Here is a 24289-nt window from a genome sequence, read left to right as displayed (position 1 = left end):
AACTCTTTAACCAAGTAAAACCAAGTTTCTAAGACCCTATTACGTGAAGTGAATGCATTACGTGAAGCCATTTGTTTTTGCGCAAATATTTCTAAGTTTTAGATTGCCCATCTCTGAATAACCTTGAACTAACAATTATTGCTGTGAAAGATTTTAGGATTTAAACAGTTGTGTAAATTAATTAATTGCACCTTTAAAATTGACATGAACAAATCCCAGGGTGAAAGTAAAATCTGTGTGAATCCAAACCACATTGGTTTGTTCTATTGCTTTTCTTTAAACTATTGCTTTTGTTACCTCGTTTAGATTCGTGAAGTTAATGTCAAATAACAGATGTGGAGCAAAGGAAAAACTTGGAGAATAAAATGTTATATGTGTATGAAATAAACAGCTTAAAGAAAAACAATGAAGAAAATTGCATTTTTGATGTTTTTTTAATTTCATTCTTTAATTCTGCATACTTTAACTATGATAGTTAATCTTTCCTCAGTTTGTCTAGTTACATCTTCTCTTTTGACTTTAGTGTCATACTTATTTAAACACTTTTTACATAAACATAAAATAAAATTCCCAAAATGTAACCTTTTTTTTCACTAAAAAAAGTAGGCCTAGATTTTCCCACTATATAATGGAATTTAGAAGTGGAAATTTGCTTGCTTGGTTATTCCTAGATTAAAAATGACATAAATTCTCCTTGTTAAGTACTTACTTATGGTAGAAATTAGGGATGAGAACTAGAAAAGTAGAGTATGTAAGGACTAAGTAAGCTTGGAGGACTTCTTACCCCTAATAACTATAGTGTCCTCTCACCTATTTCCTTTCTATTTTTTTGCATCATAGCCATACATATCACAAAGAGCCTCAGTTAGTTGCTTCAACTGATATGTTTTGGGTTCAATTTAATTACTGAGTTCATCCTCAACAGCCATAGATTTTTGAAAAGAGTAAGAGGGACCATTGAGGCCATCTTACTTAACTCCTTATTTTTATGGTTGAGGAAGCCAGTGTCCCAGAGACTGACTTATCCAAGTGTGGAGGATGAATCATTGATATTAGGGCATTCATTTAGTGTCTACAAAGTTATATTTCTTTCCTACTAGAATTGTCTTTAATATTTATTAGAATGAAATAACTCTGTCTCCTTACCAAAAACATTATATCTGTTTTTTATCTAATAGTAGTCTTAACATTTGATTTATATCCTTAGGAATTTAATAATTGGGAGTCTGGATACTTCCCTGAGGTTGATCTTTTCTTTACGCAAAAGCCAATCTGTTGTAATTCAGAAAAACTCCTGTTTGTTTTTTTTAATTGACTGAAGAGTGAGAGTTTTAAAGACTTGATTTTCTTTATGAAAACCTCTTGATATTTTTTTCCCTACAGTAATTTTATAGAAAAACAAATAGGACAGACTTACTTATTTTCGGTTTCCTTTATAGGTACTGCAATCAGGTTCTTTGTAAAGAGATCGATGAGTGTGTGACTCTTCTTCTTCAAGAGCTCGTCAGTTTCCAGGAACGCATCTACCAAAAGGATCCTGTAAGAGCAAAAGCAAGGAGACGTCTGGTTATGGGTCTAAGGGAAGTTACAAAACATATGAAGTTAAACAAGATCAAATGTGTTATAATTTCTCCAAATTGTGAAAAAATCCAGTCAAAAGGTATTTTACTTCAGAAGTGTTTTGGTAGTTATTTAGTATAATTATAGGATATACAGTGAATTTTAAAGTGGAAATCATATGTCTTAGTAGAGTATAAGGCTAAAATATAGTATTGAGCCTGAGGAAGGAAAACGAAATCTTTTTTTTTTACCCGAAGTTAATAATAAAATCAAGATTGGATTGTAAAGAACATCTTCATCTGTGAACACTAGTGAAGGATTTAAGTTAGGCCAACCAAGTGTGCCCTCTGTGTAATCAGAGTGGGGCCTGATAAGAGTGTGTTTCTTTACCTCTGCAAGTATAATCTGCTTTTTACATTTTTATATTACCTTTCTTTAATGACCGTTTTCTCTTTAAAAAGATTCGGAAAAAGATAAGGTCTCTGCTTCTGCTTATGGTGATTTGTCTCTTAGAAACCATCAGTTACATACAGAGGTTCTTGGTTAAGCCAGCATGCAAGTACTTTGTACTATGTCGTGTACCCTTGTTCTTTTTCACCAAGGAGCCACTTCAGGTGATTGGAGTAGACAGATGCATCAAGTAGCAGTAGCAGGCATCTTCTCCAAAGGAGAGAAATACCAATAAAAACAGTAATGTATGTAGTCTTAATACATGTGATAGGTTGCTACTTGATCTGAGAGATTGGATAAAGGAATCAGCCACTATTAAGCATTTTAATTAACTTTTTAACAAATATTTATTGAATTGAAATTTCTCTCCTTAATGCTAATCCCTGTAGAGAGACAAAAACACTAGCACTGAAGGAATTTGGAACTTAATTGGGGAGAAAGAAAATATGTACATATATCCATATATAATACAATTCAAATAGGAAAATGTGCAGAACAGCCTAAGTGCCACAAGCATTTGTAGAATCCTTTGCTGCTGTGTTTTATGCTTTAACTGTTGGGTGCTAAAATAGCTCTATTTTGGAAATAACTAAATTAAAACCTCTACGTGGGCTTGCTTTCTCAGGTGGCCTGGATGAGGCTCTCTATAATGTTATAGCCATGGCACGGGAACAAGAGATTCCCTTTGTGTTTGCCCTTGGAAGAAAAGCTCTAGGACGCTGTGTGAACAAGCTGGTTCCCGTCAGTGTAGTGGGAATCTTCAACTACTTTGGTGCTGAGGTAAGGCTAGAAGACATACACTTCCTCACTACCCACCACCCCACCTCCAGATAGTACATTTTCTGTCGACACATGCCAGTGTTGTTTAAGCATTTGAAGGTGATGACTCTCCAAGAGTGGAAAATTCCTGAGTATTATTAAATTTCCTTTTTTAGTGTTTACCCTTTACATAAGTTAATCCTACAGCATTTTGAAAACATGTTTAGCTCCTATTTCTGCCAGTGTATTTTTTTTTTTTCTGGGTTCAACTATGTAGTACTTAATAATGTATTTAACTGCTGGGTAAAGATTATCCAATATTATACAATTTAAAATAATTTTCTTCAATCTAAATGTTGGTTATATTTTATGTATTAGGAGTCAAGAGAGAGAAGGATCTTTTAACTGAGGAGGATTTCCCTTTATAAATGAAATTTCTAAACCAATTGTTGGAATAATTCTGCACCCATGCCACCTTTCTCTTCCTATCATAGCCAGCAAATATAAAGCTGTGCCCATAGGAGCTGATAATATAAAGATTATTTATTTAGAGTAATGTTTTATTAACTGATGTTTTTAAGACTTTTTTTGTTAATGCTAAAGTATTTTGTGACACCACTGGTGAATTGTCTTCCCTCTTCCCACCTATTCTATTTATACATATTTAAGTGTCCGTTCCTATCCAGTAATCATGTTTACATACCTCCATTTCCCTGTCCATTCAGTTTTTCCCCAATCACCCATGAAATCATCTACCTACTCACCTATTCTCTATGAATATATAATTAATATTTGTGCTCCCACGGTAGCCCATGCTTTTTCCAGTAATAGATATCACACTGCCTTGCTGTAGTTTGTGTTTCTTTGCCCCTCAACTGTGAATCCTTGCGGGCAGGTCCCTTTTCTTTGTATCCCTGGCACTTCCCACACTGCTTGAGCATGAGTAGATGATAAATGCTCATTTAATAAATTCTGTGGTAGATGTATTTCTGTCTGAATAGTACATGAGAATTTGGGGGATAAATACCTCCATGGGAAAGAAGGATCACATATAAGACAATGGATTAAAATGTACTCCATTTTTGTTCACTGTTAGAGTTTTATGGAACATGAATGGGATCAAGGTCAGGAAAAGTTGACATATTGTTTTCAATTTTATTGACTTCCTACTGAATTTTATATATATATATATACTAGGTTATTTTTATGCTTGCCAGTTTTGTGTGTACATTGTTTTACTTGCCCTCTACTGTTTTGAGGTAGGTAAGTTATTGCTTAAACCAAATACACTGTTAAAATAGAGGTAAAGGAAATATTGATATATTATCCATTTGCAGTAATGTCATAGTGAACCTAAGTTACTTTTACCATCTGATAAAACTAACCTTTGAATTAACCTTCCTGTCCTTACACTGATATTCAAGGCTTATTTCTTCATTGATAGCTTCTTTCTTCAATTTTATTTTCTTATCTTTTATATTCTTTTATTCCCAGCAATTTGATTTATTTATATTATAAAACCAATGTTAACTCAAAATCACATATCCATATGCCTATTTTCTTTTTATTGGCTTTTAAACATTGCAAGCAAATATTTATGTAGCCGATTATATATAACACATAGGGGCTGTTTTTTAACAGAATCCATCTTCTCTTTTTTAAAATAAGTAAATCCTGAACATATTTTTCATATTACTGGTGGTTAACACCATCCTCCCAAAAAATCAACACAGCAACAGGGTTTATCGTACCTGCTACTTTAAACAGTTTGAACTGCATCTGGGTAAAGCATGCAGCTTATGTTTGTTTTTCTTCAGTTTAATTTTCAGAGATATTATAGCAATATGGTCCTTTTTTGCCATGCTTTCATCTTGTTATGGTTTACACTTAAATGACAGTGCCTTGGTAAGAGGAAAAAAATTGTGTGGCACTTTTTCTCCTTTTGTCTGAACATGCAATTTTATATGTAGAATTGAATGTATTCTTACAAATGTCCGGGTCATGTTTACCATCTGAAATTTTTTACTTAATGTATGAGTGTTTTGCATTGTGATACGAAATCAGGACATTAAACAGGAGTAGAAGGTTGTTGAATTATGATGTAAGAACTACTAAAAGTTGTTTTTTGATTGTCTCTCTCGTGGCCATGGAAGCTCCAGTTTTCTTTGGACATCATTAAACATCATGATTTTTACAGTACAACTTTAATACTGTATGAATTTTGCCATTTTTATTAACATGAGTATGCTCTATCACCAAATATTTCACTAGAATTATTAATTCCATTCATATTTATTTCTGTTTCACTGATGGAAGAACTTCTGGTTATTTAGCTCCCCACTCTACTTCCAAGTTCTTTATTCTATTTTCATAGTTTGCCTTTGTCCCAATATCTATGGCTTGTCTGTCTTATAAGTGTCATATTTTCATCATCTTCAAGGCCCCCGCTAGCCATATCATCACTTATTTTTAGTCTCCTTCAACTTTTTCCACAAAGGAAACATTTTACAGGAAACTTTTAGTTCTTGTGGAGAGTGCCATCTTCTACATCCTTGGACATCACCCTCCATACATTCGTTCCCTTGTGTTCTAACTCACATAAGTTTCTTCACTGCTCCCCAAACAAGCCTTGTACTTTTTTTAAGTCTGTATCTTTATTCATAGTTTTGGATGCTTGGCTTAAGAATGCACTATTTCCATCTCTCAAAATTGTACCTATTTTTCAAGGCATTTATCAGATGTTATATTATGTCATGAATTTCTCACTGATGCCCAGCAGTTAGTTAAACTTAACATTTTCTGCAAAGGCCAAAGCACTTTGTACGTCTCAAAGCATTTAAGATACTATGCCTTAAATCATAGCTGTCTCTTGTTTTCTCCTTCCAGCCACATGGAATTTTCCTTGAGAGCAGAGTGATGTTCTAGTGGTCTTTGTACCCACTCTAAGTGCCAGGTGCTAAAGGGTGCAGTTGTTGAATTAATAAACTCTACAGGAACTTTTCATATATCACACTTAGTGACTAGTATTGAATCAAGAAACTTTCTCAGATCATGATAATTAAATAAACAATGTATGTAAGTTACAGAGTATTTTATAAGGTTCTGTGGTTTACATATCATTTGGACTGTGTTGATTGAAAGTGTATCTGATTCTGAAACAGTAGAGATGTTTATTGCTAATATTAGGAATAAAAAGTGTAACAAAAAGTGGACTAATCAAAATCTTTTTATTTTTAGAGCCTTTTTAATAAGTTGGTAGAACTCACTGAGGAAGCCAGGAAAGCATATAAAGATATGGTTGCAGCAATGGAGCAAGAGCAGGCGGAGGAAGCCTTAAAGAACGTGAAAAAGGTGCCCCACCACATGGGGCATTCTCGTAATCCCTCTGCAGCAAGCGCCATTTCTTTCTGCAGTGTTATTTCTGAACCCATCTCTGAAGTAAATGAAAAGGAGTATGGTAAGTTGTTACATACCATTTTAAATGACTTAAATTTTGAAATAATTCTAGTGATTAAGATCATTCGAAAATGACTTTCCATGCCATCTTTCGTTTTTATCTTTGTGATTATTCAAAATTTCCTGAAAATTTTGGTTTAAAGGTTGCATTAAACATGTCCATTAAAAATTGAGAGAATATTTAGGGCTGAGGCTTTCTGTGAGACCCTGGCATTTGGTCACATTTCCAAAACCTTTAAAAAAGAAAAGAAAAACCTTGAAGAGATTTAAAAAGCAAAATGCACTATAGTTGTGACCTATAACTTAGTAAGTTCTGGGAAGTTTTATTTTAATACTTTATACTCAATTATTAAAATTTCGTATTTTCTAAGTAAATAGATGGCGTGGCTACTTTTAAGTCTAAGTTATAAAACTAGACATATGGCATTCATTTTGAGTTAAATCTGATTGTAGTCAAAAAAGAAGTTGGACTAAATAGCATTTATGGATAATGCTTATAGTAATGTTATTTGCTACACTCTACATCTTAGTATTTTTCTTGCCTGTTTCTTTAGCACTTTAAACTCTTAAGCCCTTCACATTTTTTATCTAGTTTCTGATTGGTTTCCCTAATTTTTTTTTTCTTTTTAAAAATAGCATAACCACCTCCTTAACTTGGCTACTTGCTTTTTCTTCTTCTCTTTCCTTTTTTTAATCTACCTGGGGGTTTACCAAATAGCTTGTTGCCACCTAAAATTTAACATGTAAGAACCAAGTCCTCATCATCTTCCTTTCTTCTCACACTCCCTTTCCTGGTCTTTCTGGCCATGATTGTAATTAAATGTTCAGAATGCTTTGGACAAAGCTGCAGACCAGAGGTAATATAATTAGTTATTGTGAGCCTTTAGGAAACTGTTGGTCAAGGTTAGGTGGTACTGGCATAGAGGCAGACGTATTTCTTTGGCTGGAATGATACTAGTTGAAAATAAAGAAGATAAGGTGCCAACTTTGTAAATGCGATCATGCTATGTAGTGATATGCCAGATCTCATAGGCAAGCTGCAAATTCATAAAGCTGTGGATTTGGGCCCATGAAAAGAAAAGCTATGAACAGAACCTCTCAGAGGTTTAGGAGATGTTTTCAGAAAGCACCAGATTTAAAGTGTTCAGTGATTGAAGCCTTGACTTTTTACTCTCTGCTTAAGCGATTTACGGATAATTGATTAATTTCTGGGCTTCAGATTTCTCATTAGTAAAATAAGGAGGGTTTGTCTAGCTCTTCTGTAAGGGTCCATTCAAAACAAAAATCCTATAGGCTAATGGTCAAATGCTAAGGAGGGATTTAGAACCTTAAAGATTCTGCATTTATGAGCTGGTTTATCTGGGAACCAAGAAAATTAAGTGGAGATAATCATAAATAACATTGAGAACAAAGCATAAAGTTACTCTCTATCAGATGCATTCAGCAACAAACAAAACCTACTAAGGGGGACTAGGAAATTAGATTATTTAATTTAATTTCACAATGTCACTAAGGTCCCCTAGCTCTTCCATTCTTTCTGTTCTTTTATCCTCAGTCTGTGGCTTCTTATTCTTGTACTTATCATCTCATGTTTAAAAGTGTAGCTGCGGTGGCTCTGGACCTCACAACAGTAGTCAAAAGCATTAGGTTGAGGCAGTGTACTTCTTTTATCAGTGAAGGAAAAAAATTTCAGAAGGCTCCCTCTTTTGTTTCATTTGTCCAGAGCTGATCATGTGACTACATTTAGCTGCTTGCAAGGGAGGCTTGGGCAAGACACTTTTTGGCAAAGGGGAATGGGATAGCCATGGTGATCTAAGAACTGTTTTATTCATCCCCTGGGACTGAGTTCAAGTCCATCAGAAATTTGGGGGTTCTATTGGCCAGAAAGAAAATGGGGGATGACTGTTGGGTAGGCTATAAATAGCAGTTTTTATGCCATCCTGGTGTAAGGTTGTTAAAATGTTTTCTTTTGATTTCCATGGTTTAAGAGAAAAAACAAGGCTGTGAAAGGGATGCTAATTATTGGTAGAATAGAAAGGCTTCTATGGTAGCCCAGTCTTACTGTCCTTTGTGTACACCTTAATCGTGTTCTTTGCTTGTGTTTTCCTTCTACTTGAACTGTATCTCAGTTCTGTCATACTTATATAAAACAAATAGTTTTGAACGTAAATCCCAACTGAACTGTAAGTTCTTTGAAATTACGGACTTGGCACATAATGGACACTTGATATATAATAATAATAGCTCAGTTACTGAATTCTTACTGTGTGCTGGGCACTTTTCTAAGCAATTCACATTTTTAAGGCATTTAATCCCCTGAGATAAGAAATATTGAACTACATTTTATAGATGAGAAAGCTAAGATGAAAGGAGATGAATAACTTGCCAGTGTCACAGCTGGTAAGTCTCACTGGAACCTTCAGTGTTAGTCACTGTGATGTGTATTTCCTGTCTGTTGAATGAATGCTCGGTAGGACCAAGCAGTTTTGAGGGGAGGACAACCTCAATGTCTAGTTCATCAATCCTATGTTTCCTGCTTATACTCTGGTATCACACCTTCCTCTATAGGCTCTTTAACTTATTGGCTTGTTCATCTACTCTATACAGCAATCTAAGACAGCTTCCTTGTGTATACTACTAAGGGAAGAAATACATTCACCTTATCCTCTGACAAACTCACTCGTAACTTGAAAGTTAAAAAGATAATTTTATAAAGAACCAATAAACAAAACAGGAATGCATAGAAGGGATTAATAAGCAAATATGAATTGATTGAATAAGTTCTGCTAAACTAAATAAATAGATTTGGATAAGTACCATTTCCAGGTTTGTTGAGATCTTGGATCTTGCCTTTAACTTACTTTCTAATCCCTTCGTCAAAAGTAGATTTCTCGATGTTCTTTTCTGGCTTTAGACTGCCTTCATGCAGTACTTCAGACCCCTTCCTCCCCCCACAGTCAGATCTCCCCTGTCCCCTAGAGAAAGATGGCACTTTTCTACCTGCCATATTTCTCCCTGTCATGTTCATGTGTTTGTGTGCTCATCAACTTGATTAAGCTTCACCTATTACTTTAAGGTGTGAGCCTGGGTCCTCCCCTGTGGATACGTGACCTCAGTGGCTCTTCGATCATTGTAACAAGACACTTGATGGCTAATCGCAGAGTTTCCTTGTGTCTCCTTCCCAAGGACATACCTCCCTTTTCTTTCCAAAGGACCCATCTGGTTCTCAGTTCTCCTACTGAGTAGATGAATACTCAGGACCAAGTCTGGAGAGAGATCAGCTTGGCTCTGTTGCTGACCTCTTTTCTTTTTCTTGTTTTTGACTCACTGTCAGGGTGGTAAGATTTTCCCAGGATTCTTAACTGCTTTTGAAGGAGGAAAAAGATTGTTGGAAGGAAATGTAAATGTACATATAAATTTTTAAAATTTTTTATGCCTTTTTAAAGGTTTTGTTTTTTGGTTTTTTGTTTGTTTGTTTTGTTTTTTGATTTTGCATAATATATATGAAAAATTTCATTTTAATGGTTAGGGTTTTTCCCTCCAGCACTTACTGTATGCCAACTATAGGGATACACAGATGAGCAGGACTGGGAATGAGGAGGGAAAAGAGGGTGGGACAGCAAACACAAAGCAAGTGCTTTGAACTGTTTATGCAAAAAGTACTGTGAGAGTTCAAGTTAGTGACTCTCTCTTAGGAAAGTCAAGAAAGCCTTCGCAAAGCCAAAACAAGGAATAATAAACAGAAAGCGTGTGATTTTTGGGAGCAGTGAGGATTTAGTGTGACCATGAGCATGGAATCTGTGACTGGGGGTCAGAGTGAATGGGACCAGAAAGATAGATAAGGGTCAGATCATGAAGGACTTGCTCATGGCAAGCTTAGGAGTTTAAATTACTAGGGTAATAGCTCATTAGACAATGAGGTGATCAGTTCACAAAACCAAATAGGAAGATACTAGATATACAGCAAGATAAAGAAGACTCAAGCTAAGACGGTAGTGACCGAATTTAGTAGTTTTTGAGCTAGAAGTGACATGGTACAGTTATGAGTTCAGTGGAATGAAGGGATACAGTAAGGGAGAAAAATAGGGTCAAAGATTACTATAAGGTATCTTTTGCTTCGAGAGTGTGAGAACAATATTACTTAGAATGAGAATATAGGAGGGATAGATTTTTTTTTTCATGAGGTAGAAGCAAGAGTGGTGGGAGGGACTTCTTCTACACTTTGAAGTAGCTGCAGGAAAGGAAGGATTTTTATACACTTTGTGCCCTGACTTCAGGTATCCAATATGTGGTTCATATCAATATATAGTTGATGGGTGACAATCAAGTTGAATATATTAATGAATAGTGCTTTTTCATTACAACTTAATCATTATACCTGTAAAATATAATAGCAGCTGTAATACAAGTAGAAGGAGATTTTTATTTTAAAAAATAAAGAAGTAGGAATATATCAAACTAAAAAGTTTCTGCATAGCAAAGAAAATCATCAACAGAATGAAAATGCAACCTAATGAACGAGAGAAAATATTTGCAAATTATGTATTCAGTAAAGGGTTAATATCCAAAAAATAACATAAAACTCAGTGGCAAACAAACAATCCAATTTAAAAATGGGCAGAGGATCTGAGTAGTAGACATTTTTCCAAAGAAGACATACAAGTGGTTAACAGGTACCTGAAAGGATGCTCACCATCACTAATCATCAGGGAAGTCAAAACCACATTGAGATATCACCTCACACCTGTTAGAATGGACATTATAAAAAAGGCAAAAAATGACAAATGTTGGTGAGAATGTGGAGAAAAGGGAACTGTCGTGCACTGTTTGTGGGAATGTAAATAGATATAGCTAATATGGAAAACAGTATGGAAGTTCCACAAAAAATTAAAAATAGAATTACCATATGATCTAGCAATTCCACTTCTGGGTATTTATCCGAAGAAAACAAAAACAGATTCAAAAGGATATCTGCAGCCCCATGTTCATTGCAGCATCATTTACATAGCCAAGATATGGAAACAACTTAAGTGTCCTTTGATGGATGAATGGATAAAGAAAATGTGGTATGTTTACATATACAATTAAAAATTATTCAGCCATAAAAAGAATGAAGCCTTCCCATTTGCAACAACATAGATGGGTCTTGAAGGCATTATACCAAGTGAAATAAGCCAGACAGAGACAAATACTGTATAACCCAAATTATGTGTGGAATCTTAAAAAAACAAAAACAAAACATAAAAACATCAAGCTCATAGATACAGAGAACAGATTGGTGGCTGCCACAGGTGGGGGTTCAGCAAAATGTGTAAAGGGGATGAAAAGGCACAAATTATTAAATAATCATGGGGATATAATTTATAGACTGGTGACTGCAGCTAATAATACTGTATCGTGTATTTGGGAGTTGCTATGAGAATAGATATTAAAAGCTCTCATCACAAGAAAAAAATTTGTAAGTATATATGGTGGCAGATGTTAACTAGACTTACTATAGTGATCATTTCACAGTCTATACAAATATCAAATCATCAAGTTGTACACCTGAAACTAATTAATATGTCAGTTACACTTTAATAATTAAAAAAGTGGGGAAAAAAAAAGAAAATAAAGAGGTGAGACAGCTGTCCTTTGTCTCCGGATTCCTAGTATATTTTTAGCTCTAAATTGTCAAAAATAATTTAGATTATCACCACTGTATTATATATAATAATACTCTTTTTTTTGGCTCTCGAAATCACTTGTGAAGCCAAGCCACATATATTTTAAAACAAATTTTCACAAATGTCAGAAATGCATGGATGGCTTCTTTGCGTATAAATGAAAACAAGTCTTGTTAACAGGCCAAAAGACATCTCTCAGGTAAATTGCTGAGGAAGCATGGTTCAAACCTGTCATATTAGAACTTTTTCTGCTGGACATCTTGGCTCTGCTATCTGTGACTTGTGGATCCTTGAATACAATACATACACCTCAAGGCCAGAAAAAAAAAGTTAGTTAGGTTTTCATGAGTATATGGATTTTATGTACGAATGTCAGTAAATGTCAGTGAACATTTACATTGGTGTAAAGTCTTTTGCATTCTCAAGCACTAATACACTTAATTTTTTTCCCTTTTTAAAAAAAATCTTAAATGTGTATTTTTGAGAATTATTTTCCTTTTATAACATTTGATCTAGTACTAGAATAATCTGTTTTCAGTTTTTCTAATCAGTTGGTGAGCCAGTAAATTTCTTGTCATTTATTTTTCCCTCTTTTATGAGTTGCATGATTCTCAGTGTTCTGATGTTTGCAGAAACAAGTTGGAGAAACATGGTGGAAACTTCAGATGGACTGGAAACATCAGAAAATGAGAGAGAAGTTTCCTATAAACACAGCACATCTGAAAAACCCAGTAAACTTCCATGTGACACAGCCCCCGTTGATAAGCAGTTGTCTCTAGTGGCTACAGGCAGTACTACCTCAGCTACAAACCCTGGGAAATCAACAATGAGTGACAAAGAGGAAGTGAAGCCGGATGACCTGGAGTGGGCCTCGCAGCAGAGTACCGAGACAGGCTCTTTGGATGGCAGTTGCAGAGATCTTTTGAACTCCTCCATCACTAGCACTACAAGCACTCTTGTTCCTGGCATGCTTGAAGAAGAAGATGATGAAGAGGAAGAGGAGGAGGAGGAGGAGGATTATACTCACAAACCCATATCTGTAGAAGTGCAGCTCAACAGTAGAATTGAGTCTTGGGTCTCTGAGACCCAGAGAACAATGGAAACTCTTCAGCTTGGGAAAACCCTTAATGGCTCTGAAGAAGACAATGCAGAGCAAAGTGGGGAAGAGGAAGCAGAGGTGCCTGAGGTGCTGGAGCCAGGGATAGACAGTGAGGCCTGGACTGTTGACCACCCGGCAGGTATGGAGGAGCAGAAGCCCAGCAGTCGCAGCTCTGTGAACAGTGAGCACTCTGATGCTAATTATACGCCCCCAGATCTTTAACTCAGGAGATGTCAGCTTTCTGTCCAACTGTGTAAGGGTTACAGCCATTATCTTTTATGCTTCATCTCAATATTTTGCACTGTCTAGTATTTAATATATGTATTTAATTCCTGACAGAAATATTTTTGTAGCTGTCTTTTACTTGTTATGATCTGTAGCTTAGCTTTTAATCAGCATCTAGGTGTCTTTCTAAGAGCTATGTGGAAAATTCAGAATTGTTTCAGCTTATTTTGTTATGGAAAATAATGATTAAAAGAAGAACAAGAATAGGTTTTAAAGAAAATAAGTTTAAAATACCTATTTAGAAACATTAGGAAAGTTAAAGGTCAAAGTTCTAAGGACAGGAACAGTTATCAATGTTTGCTTCAAGACTGTGCTTCCTTCACTCTGATTTGTCTGGCCAAAAAGTTGTTTGGACTTCTTTTAAAAAGAACTAGTGGTAGAATTGGGGTGTGAGGGGAGAGGGGAGACTGAGGGTAACTAAGTCCACAAAGTGTATTTTTGTTAAAAATTGTTACAACTTTTATTTGGTCCACAAATGCTGGCGTCAGAGGTCACTGATCAATTACAATTGATCAAAGTTGCAGTGGGCATAAACAGCCTTTAATGCTTAGGCTAGCAAAGGAGCTACCATGATAGATTAGAGCTAGCCTTACTTGTAGAAAGTGATAAATATCTTTGCTAGTGAAAAGTCACCCATGATAGGACCTTCCAGGTTTTGTCTCATATTTGCTTCTTACCTCAGGAATGCTTTTGTACATAGTCATATTTACACAAAGTTAGGCGAATTTCGACATTGAACAACTGTAACTAATTATATGACTGCAGCACTTCAACTCTCCAGAAACAAAGTCCTATACTGGTGTGTTCTCTTGCATGCTTCTGATTCAGGACCTTCTGAATTTGAGATATGAATTTGATGGGGTATCCAGACTTGTCTTGAGTGAAAAACTGTTTCACCATTTAAAAAATATATATATTTTTTATATATACGTATATATGTATATATAAAATATATATATGTATATATACATATATATGTATATACGTATATATGTGTATATATATTTTATATGTATACGTGTGTGTGTGCGCGCGTGCGCGTGTGTGTATTGCCCATAGTCTTGAGCACCTGCCATGTAACACTAACCGTAGTTACTGATAGGAGGTCAGGGAAAGGAACTTTACACAACTTATAATGTGTATCTTGATAATTAAGGCTTAGAAGAGGAAGTTTTAAAGAAGAGAGAAAGTTGTTCTAATTGTGCTGAAATTATTAGCTGATTTAGAGTATGCAGATATACACAGGTAATAATTCTTGATTATTTATCTCCGCCCTTCTCTAGGAATGTATATACCTGCTTGGGATAAATTAAACTTACGTTTTATTTGTTTGTCAGTCACCAGCTGGTAGTTGGTGACCTTTACAAGTTTATGTATGATGGGAGAATTACAAGTTACTTATTTTTATATCTTTCCTCCAGCTGACCAATACACACACACACACACACACACACACACCCCAGTTTTACACGTACAGGTTCCCGTAAGCAGGCACAGAACCGAGGAAGGTGGGTGGTTTTCCTGTCCCGGTTTTATGGAGCAAGCTTTGCCTCACAGAGGGAAAAGGGAGAATTGGGCAGGTTCTTTAGGGAACTCTTTGGGACTACTGTGCTCGTTTAGGTGTTTTATAATGCTGGCATTTAATTACTAGAGAGATAAGATTCTTGGTTGATGATTTAGTATTTTTGAATTATGAAAGTTTAGGAACATTGCTGTGTAGAAAAAGTTAGCTTTATTAGTGTGCTAAAAGGGGATGTTATTATACCGTCCTGTCTAAACTGTTCTCCAGTATAGACTTCTTAAGCACAAAGTATCCAGTACTTAAAGGAACACAGCATGTGAGGACTGAAGCCTCTGAAATAGTAATCATGGATTTATTTATATGTGGCAGATCTAACTGTCTACACATTTTGGAGGTGTTATCTGGCTTAAAGAAATGATAGGGTTTTTGAACTACTGACAATCTTAAAAATGAATTTAAAGACTTTTCATACTTTTTAATGGTGAAAATTTCCTTTGCTTGGTGTCAGTGGTTCAGAGACTCTTGATCTTGATTGAAGTAATGGCTTTCCAAAGGTTTTCTTGAATTTTATATCTCTTCTGAACGAGAATTGTCATTTTAGATTTTTGACATTTATATGAAAAGAGAAGTTGAGGAAATCTTCAGAACACCAATAATTTTTCATTTTGCTAGAGACTTTAGAAGTATTCAATTATGTGTTCTATAAATGTTCTTGCACGTGCAGTATCTTCTGCCAGCAAACCGAAGGGACCACAGTCCTTTATGAGATAGGTCACCTCCAGAGGACGACTCAAAATTTATTAAAGGAAATGCTACTATGTTGAAAGTATGCTTAAATAAGTGTTAATAATGTCTTTATAATTTGTTTCCTTTAGATAAATTCTGGAGTTTCTGCATATTATATACATGAGAAGGTGTGAAAATTAGGGAAGTGGTTTTTTTGGATCTGGGGCAAGTGACTCTTTTGGGGATCTAGAGGGAGAGCTAATGGTAAGAGCAAGAGTTCGTCATCATAAGAAATAAAAACCATAGTGATTTTTTTTCTTAGTGTGTAGAGATTGTTTTACTGGCAATAATTAATATTAGATTTCTACTTCAATATATAAATATATGAATTACAGTATAAATTGCACTCCCCGAACTAGATTTCTGCTTTAGTAGATTTGTTTGCTGTGAAGATTACTTCTCAAAAGGCAAATGTTCATATTAATTTTTGGTTTAAATATGTTTGTAAATGATGTAATATATTTCTTTTGACTAAACATGGGAAAATAATCTGTTATACATTGAAAAGTTTATAAAGGCTTTGACTCATGGTCATTTTTGCAGAGATGGTATTTTATATGCTTCCAGTATTTGGAAAAGAATTAGTCAAAAGGAATTCATATAGTTTAAATATTGAGAAATTAATATCCAAATAATGTACTTGTCTGATTTCTTAATAAGCTGAGGGAGGTGGGTGGGGTGGTAATTGTAATGTGCAAATGAGTAGTGAACTCTACATTCATTTTTTAACTCTTTAACATAAAATGTTAAATCTTAACACATTTCTTACTTTAATATATGTATAAAGAAGTATTACTGTTTGTAAAGCTGCTGTTTGCTTTTAAAAAAACCCTGTCACTTAAGTATTTTCTGTATGTTGTGCCAACACGTTAGAACATTAACTTATTCATTTAAAAACTTTACCTTTTTGATTTGAAAAACTTTCTGTGAAATAATTTATTTGCAGACATCTTCCTTCTCCCTCGCGCCTTCCAGCCTTCACACACATCACAGAATCAACCAATCTGTTGGCCTGATATGAAATCTGAATCCTAATTAATTATAAAAATTTAAACTTTGTTGGCACATCACACCATAAAAGTATTTGTATTATTTTGTAATTTAATTTCTAAATATACCACGTAAATTTATAATTTAATGTCTTAATTGTAATGCTTCAATAAAAAACTAGCAAAAATTAGTACAAATTATAACAAGAAGGGATTTTCATCTTGTTCTTTTGCTGTATGAAGGATAATTGTTATATCACATATTAGGAGTAATCACAGCTTTTTTGCACTATGTAAATACTAGTGAATATTCTTCTGTAACTAATAAAATGATTATTGAAATGTAGTCTATCATTTCAGAATAGGAACTTATGGAATTTATGACTTGCCCAACATGTAGGATAGAGAAAAAAAGTACAGCTAGTAGTAGTGCTTAGTGTTCTCATGGCTTGCCAAAGAAGGTTGTAAAATCTTAAGGAAGGAATTAGTAGTGAAAGTCTCCGTTAGGTTGGTTGGTTCATGTGATCTGTGGCATGAGCATAGGCGTCTAGCCAGAGACCATCCTAGTGTTAAGAGAAAGTGCCTATGGCTTCCTTTTTGTGCTAGTTACTCTGTGCCAAGCATTTTTCTAAGCCTGTTCCCAGCATTATCTCTTTTAATCCTCACAACAGCCCTTTGAGGAAATACTATTTTTCACTTTTTAGATGATGAAATAGTAGTCACGGAGATGTTAAATAACTTGCCCAAGGTCGTAGAGCCAGTAAATGATAAAACGGATTCAAACTCAGTTCCACGGCAAGGTCCACACTTTTACTCACTGTGCTTTGTTGTGTCTCAGCACAAAATGCTCGGCACATTCAAACCAAAGAGAGCTTCCATCTGCTGCCTCAGATGTCTTCTGGGATGTGAAATGTGCCAGGACTGAACTGCTTGCCTCAGAGACCACATTTATTGAGCCTCACCTGATCCCTCTCCCTAGACTAGTCCCCGACCTAGTCAGTATGTCACATGCAGGGAATCTGAAAAGGATAGACACATCTGTTAAAAAATAGTAGGATCACTAATTTTCATAATGAAAAGTAATGAACTTTTGATGACTGCAGAAGAGAAAGGTGGGATGCCTCTTACTTGTATCAGACTTTTTTTTTTTTTTTTTTTACCTTTTGTACCACTTCTGAACAAGTTCCTTTTCTAACAGTGATCAGTTTTTCTTCTAACCGACCAGAAGAGGGTGTGTGTGGCACCTGAGAACAGTCAAAAGCTAACATGTAATACTGATAATTTTTTTAAGTGAGGAGAATGAGAAGAAATACCCTGGGCTTGGCTGTAAATGTTTAGCTCTGAGTCTAAGTGCAGAATGCATGAACCATATCTGTAGGTATTTCATTTTAGAAAGAACACACCATCAAGAGACACTTAGATCATGTGTTAAGTAGGTCAGTCATTTGATATTTCTAAATTATCTTAACTATTCAGTTAATGTTTCAGCATAACATGGGTTCTTCCAGTGTTCTTGGGATTCTTTTAATATGTATGAAGTAAGATCTGGCTTATTATAGAATAGGTATTAGTGGCAGCCTTGTGGATCACAGGACCAAAAGCATGCTGTGTTGGCTGCATCTACTAAGAGAAGAGTGATGTTAGTAAAAGTAGTACCTATCAAGGCGTGCACAGATTCCCCAGGTAATCTTTGCTTTTCAGTTTTCTCTTTGTTTACCTAAGTTAGGGCGCTTTCATTGCTTTCCAAATCCTCAGATTGAGAATAAGGTAATGAAAGTTAAGTAAAGTAAGTTTGTTCTGGTTAAGGAGGAATGAGAAGTTTTGAAAATTGTTTCTCAATCATAGGAGAAATGTTAGAGGTCATTATCCCAAACATTGTTCTTTTTCCTTGCTTTCCCCTTCCTAAAAGCAATGTAAGGCAAATGGTGTTTCTGAAAAGTGTTACGACATTTATAATTAGGAAGGTAAGAAAGCTTTATATTTCTACTTTACAGATATTCAGTGATGGCCGAGAAAAAGGATACACCTATTTAATTTTTACTCTTTCTCTAATACTTAAGACATACTATTTAAACTGTTTCATAATCTTTTAGATAAGAGAAACAGCAAACTACAACCTGTGGGCCAAATAGGCCAGCAGCCTATTTTTTTAAATAAAGTTTTATTGGAATATAGCCATACCCATTCATTTACATGTTGTCTGTGGCCGCTTTTCCTGCCACAGTGCCACAGTACTGACTGAGACCATATGGGCCACAAAGCCCAAAGTATTTCTTAAATATACCCTTTAAGAAAGTTTGTCAACCTGTAAAATTGAGATAATAACCAACAGCACTTCATTCTCTCGTGGTTTTACCCCCAGTTCTTCCTTTTCAGGATGATACATCTGTCCTGGATTTACGTACTAAAAATAATGCATTAAGATCTGCCCAATGGCAGAAGGCGTGTGGAGGCCTAGGAGGAGTACCATCAGAGATAAGCCCTGAGGTGAGGCTTTGATAGTACAGGGACTTGGCAGGCTTGGACTCTTGTTTCTCCATCTTCTATGTACTCTAACATCAGACAAGACCGTTGATTCTCTGGTTTTTGGTTTCTCTTATCAATGAGGGATGTACTGTGGTTGAGTCAGCTACAGGACCCTGAAACATGGATACTCCTTTGGGAAACTGAGGCCATTCTTTGGTTAAGTATGGTTGAGTTGGACCAGGGTGGGGCACTTTGCTAAGGCCACCATAGCCAAAGACTGCCAGCACCCTCAAAATGGCTTAGTACTGAGAATGGGCCATGGTAATTAAGCCAGTCACCCTAGATCCCTCAAAAATTTGAAGTGGAGGCCACGGAAAGCAAATGGAGTAGGTATACTGAAACAGTAGAGACGCCGTGAGAACAGCAAGGAGCTGCCTTCTTTCCTGACAGCTTTGCATTTTTAGCCTGTCCCTAGGCCTTTGATCAAATACCATTTTTTCGTGATTATGGAGAGCTTGTCTTTTTTTGACAACCAGCAGTCTTCCACAGATGATCTTTAAGTTTCCTTCAAACACACATGGTCACATGCTTCGATGAAGAGAGTGGTTCATCATAAATGCATTGAGAACTAGTCATGGTGTCATGTGCCGAGCAAGAATTGTGGCAGGGTAGGTGGCTGGGGGCACATAGAATGGCCCCAGGACCTCAGTGTCTGCAGCTGGAATATAAGCCAGATCGGGGTATTTCCTCCAGGCACGGCTGTGGGTGTGGAAGAATTCCAGCAGCTCCACCGCCGCCATCACTATTACACCTGCATAGGGTGCTCATAACCAACTGGCCCGAAGCCTTGAGATCATCCTTGACCCCTTCTCATATATCCAATCTGTCAGGAAATTGTTAGTTTCATAGCAAAATATATCCAGAATCCAATGACTTTTAACCGTTTCCTGTCTTCATTGTCTCTTACCTGGATTATTTCAATCATCTCCCCCTGGTCGCACTGCTGTCACAGTATGTGTTTGTTCTCAACACAGCAACCATAATGATCCTGTTAAAAATACAAGACAGATCACCTTCTCTGTTCTGAACCCTCCAATGGTTCCCATCCTATCCAGAGAAGAAGCCTTCTTCCAAATCTACAGTGGTCCACATACACACATACTCACTCAGATTTACTCCTCTGACTTCACCTGCTACCACACCTCTCCCCTCATCACTGCTGGCCTCTGTGCTAGGTCTGAAACATGCTAAGCATGCAGCTGCCTCAGCCTTCGCATTGTCCAGTCACCTCATCCTGTACCTCCTTTGGGTTTTGGCCCAAATACACTTTCACAGTGAGGCTCTGGGAGAGTCAGCACCCTATCCAGAATTGTAACACCTCTTCATCATTTTTTCCCCTGAATCAACCAACCTACCTTCCTTCCTTCCTTCCTTCCTTCCTTCCTTCCTTCCTTCCTTCCTTCCTTCCTTCCCTTCTTCCTTCCTTCCTTCCTTCCTTCCTTCCTTCCTTCCTTCCTTCCTTCCTTCCCTCCTTCCTTCCCTTCCCTTCCCTTCCCTCCCCTCCCCTCCCCTCCCCTCCCCTCCCCTAGCACACATACCTAGCACAAAATACCTAGCACAAAATAGGCACTTGATAAATCTTTATTGAATGAATGAATGAAAGAAGGCTGAATGAAGTAAGAAAACACATTTGCAATGGAGCCGTGCTCTGTGCAGCATTAACACTCATACTTGCTGACTCCCTGACTACTCCTACTTTCCTACATTTGTTCAGAGTTTGGGGTTGGAGGAAAAAATTGATCCAAATCTCAAATAGAAAAGCCTTACCCAAGAATAGGAGGTTCCCAGAGTTCTTTGTTCTTAATGGTCCTGTGTTGCTTATAACTTAAAAGATGTGGTAAGTTTAATAACTAATGATTCCTGTGCAGAGAGGGAAGTGACAAGTGTGCTCTCAGACATCTCCATGAAATTAAACAGGAAAGGGGCAAGAATGCATGAGCAAATTCCAGTGTGTCTATAATGTTTTATTTTTAAGCTGTATGAGTGGTAATCTTTATGTTTTTTATAGGCTTGAGATGTTTAATAAGAATGACCAAGCTAAAATGTAACCATTTTCTATTCCTTAACTGACTTCAATACATTGACAAAGATAATAAGTGGTAGAAATGGGACTAGAAGTCAGGCTTAAACCCCTATTTTAATTGATTTAGCAGATAGTTACTGTTTGATAAATAGCGAGTAGATACAAATTTTATCTTCTTCCCATGAACCAGAAACTGTCTCATTTCATCCTTCACCTGGCCGAATACCCCACCTCCCTTCCCTGGTAATGAGAAATGCGGCTCGTGCCTATGACTTTCCCATCTGCTCTCTAGCTGGAGCAAGGTGCTTTAATCTTCATAGAAACATCGAAGATTGTGTTGGCAACCCACTTATCTGGTTTCCTTAGCAACCGGAACACGGTATTAAAATGACGGCATCCCTTCCTCAGAATAGAAATTGAATAAGCCTGATCACGGTGCCCTGGGTCTGCTCCGGACTGCTTGAACTCTTCAAAGATTCTTCCTCACCTGGCTCTTCATGACAGCAAAGCTCTAAAGGGGTAACTACCTGGAATATTGTCATAGCAAAAGCTCTGGACCTGTGTCCATAGCCAACTCACCCTTGCTAGTTCTCATGGCTCTGGAAATGTTGAATAAACTCTTTTAATTCTGGAACGTTAGAGAAATTTTCTGTGTCCCTGTGACTTTTGCAGCAATTTATGCTGCCACCAGTTTTTATAAAACCTGAGCAAGAATCAAGATGATGAAGCTGCTCAGGCTCTTAGAAAAAGCACAAAGGAAAATAAGTTTTTAAGGAAATCTCCGTGAAAGAACTATGGCCAGACTCCTACTGTGCTTTGTCTGTTTGGTATGTCCCTTCTTTGGGAGAATGGCTCCACTCCCACCCCATCCTCATCCCCAACAGGGATATAATCTCTTAATTGCAACAGAAGCAGAGAGTTGACTGATCCTGAAACCATTGATTGGTCTGGAATCCTGAAACAGTTCATCCAATCTGAGCTAATGGGTCTTTTCCTTGGGAGTTTTGGATTTAAGACTAAGAGAGATTGGATAAGTTGATTTGGAATGCTTGGATTTTAAGACAGGAATCTCGAATACCATGAAACAGCAAAGTCTCGGTCAAACAGTACTGAACAGGTTTCCTTAACCGTCACTTGTTTCAGAGCCTTCACTATCCTAATGCATTTTGCCTCTCCATGAGAGGAAAGATTTATTGTACGTCATGCTAATGTGTTGAGCATGAAACACAGAGTTCTCCAAATTTACTTGGCCACAGCGTACTTTCTCTGTGCAAAAACTACAAACACCCTGAGGAATTAGTTTTCATGTAACATGCATCAAAATATGTTTCTTATACTATGAAGGTCTCGGAGGATGGGATCCACAAGGGACGCCTGGACAGCTCTAACTCAGAGGTTCTCAGCCAGGTGATTTTCTCCCCAGGGGACATTTGACAATGTCTGGAAATATTTCTGATTATCGCAACTGGAGAGAGTGCTACTAGCATCATGGGTTGAGACCATAGAAGTTTCTAAGCATCTTATGATGCACAAGATAGTCCCTGCTCCCTCTCTACAACAAAGAATTATCTGGCCCAAAATGTCAACAGTGCAAAGGGTAAGAAACTGGACTAACTTAACACCAAGATGCTGGATTAGTCTCATATGGGTTCTGGGCCCCAAGTAGGTGGGCATGTGCGCACATGGTGCAATCAAATGCCCTTGACCTCTGCTTCTGGCACATGTTTAGACATCTCTGATGTTCCAGAATGGACTTAGCCAGACACATTCAGATCGTCTGGATAGAACAAACCTCCCCTCTCCCCCACTTCCTGGGGAAGAGGATGAGGAGAGTTCACCCAGAGCTTCTGATCACATGCCAATGCCTCCTCCCACGTCTCCCATTTATTTTCTCCCATCACATGTGGAGGCGTGTGAGGAGCAAAAGGGCAGGGAGACACCTCTGGCAAGGGCTGTGAGTGAATGCTCCAAGAAAAGCATGAGTCTGCTAACAGAAGACCTGAGGAATGAGCTGGTCTGGCCCACTCCACACAGTTGAGTCAAGCAAAAGCAGTGAGGACTGCGTTGTATATGACGCCGTGAAGTAGGATCCAGCCACCTACCCTGGGGAGCAACATCCCGGAGGCAGACCCCTTAGAGTGTTTGCCTGTTACTCCAAGCACTTCTTGAGGACTCATAGACAGGCTTGGAAATACCTGAGCAGCCTCTATGCTCCCGGAGAGGAGCGTGGAGCACAAAGCCCCTCTGTACTGCAGAGGATCCACACTCTTCTTGAAGTTATCACATGCTGGTTTCCCCAGGTGTCAGGGGGTCCCCAGATATGGGGCTTGACTTTAAAAACCAAGATAGTCCTGGGTAATCTGGGAAAGAGTGGTCACCCTATTGTTGGAAGACATAGGGAGACTTATTAATTCACAAAATGAGGACCCTTTATTACATTTTAACTAAATTACTTGATTATTGCTAATTATGTGCCCACGGTTGAGCCAGGTACCTTCATGGAGATGGGAGAAGTACAGGCAGTTCCGACTCACACATAGTTGTGTGCTGAGAGTGTAAACCCTTCGTTTGGAGCTCAGAACATTTCCCCAAAGAAACCATTTTAAAGTGCTGATGACACTTCCAGACTTAATCCCAGAAGCCCTTATATATAACTCATATTGGAGTTGAAATGGTAACACCCCCACGACTACAGGAAGCAGTGGTTGTGCAAACGTAGTGTCTCATCTGCATGGGTTGAAACTGGGGTTGTGATTTCCCCTTGTTTTTAGGAGAAAGTGAGTATAACTCAGGATATTGGGTACCCAGTCACAATTTCCTGGCCCTTCCTCCTAACACGTACAAGTGAACACATGTACACACACACATGCATGTACACACATGGATGTACATATATGGTCTGTTTCTTATGCAAACTCCCACCCTAGTGGGATAGTGAGAATTAAGGTTCCCTGCTGCAATGTCAAGCCAGTGGCACTTTCCCCTCTGGGGGTGTTTACATCTCAGGATAGACACTCCTATCTGTGGCCCCCAGGTGCTGATGACAGAGATGAGGAGATACAGCAGACTCCCCAGAGTCTATAGAACAGAGGCCCAGGGCTGGCAGCATGTGGATCAAAGCAAATAAATTACAATACAGTAGAATGGGCAGAAAGCAATTAGTGTAGA

General features: G+C 37.3%; 1 protein-coding gene across 2 annotated transcripts in view; it reads left to right on the top strand.

Moving 5' to 3' along the window:
* SECISBP2L (SECIS binding protein 2 like) overlaps positions 1–16918 on the top strand; it is a 47803-nt gene extending 30885 nt beyond the window's left edge. For both annotated transcript variants that reach the window (XM_036238895.1, XM_036238894.1), the window contains exons 15-18: positions 1440–1660; positions 2636–2790; positions 6007–6226; positions 12524–16918. In XM_036238895.1, coding sequence (XP_036094788.1) covers positions 1440–1660; positions 2636–2790; positions 6007–6226; positions 12524–13212 — 1285 coding nt within the window. In that variant the 3' untranslated portion in view covers positions 13213–16918. The remainder of the gene's footprint in view (positions 1–1439; positions 1661–2635; positions 2791–6006; positions 6227–12523) is intronic.
* The last annotated feature ends 7371 nt before the right edge of the window (positions 16919–24289 follow it).

The sequence above is a fragment of the Rousettus aegyptiacus genome, unplaced genomic scaffold (assembly GCF_014176215.1).
Source record: "Rousettus aegyptiacus isolate mRouAeg1 unplaced genomic scaffold, mRouAeg1.p scaffold_m13_p_3, whole genome shotgun sequence".
NCBI classification, from domain to species: Eukaryota; Metazoa; Chordata; class Mammalia; order Chiroptera; family Pteropodidae; genus Rousettus; species Rousettus aegyptiacus.
This window is presented reverse-complemented; position numbering and strand designations above follow the sequence as displayed.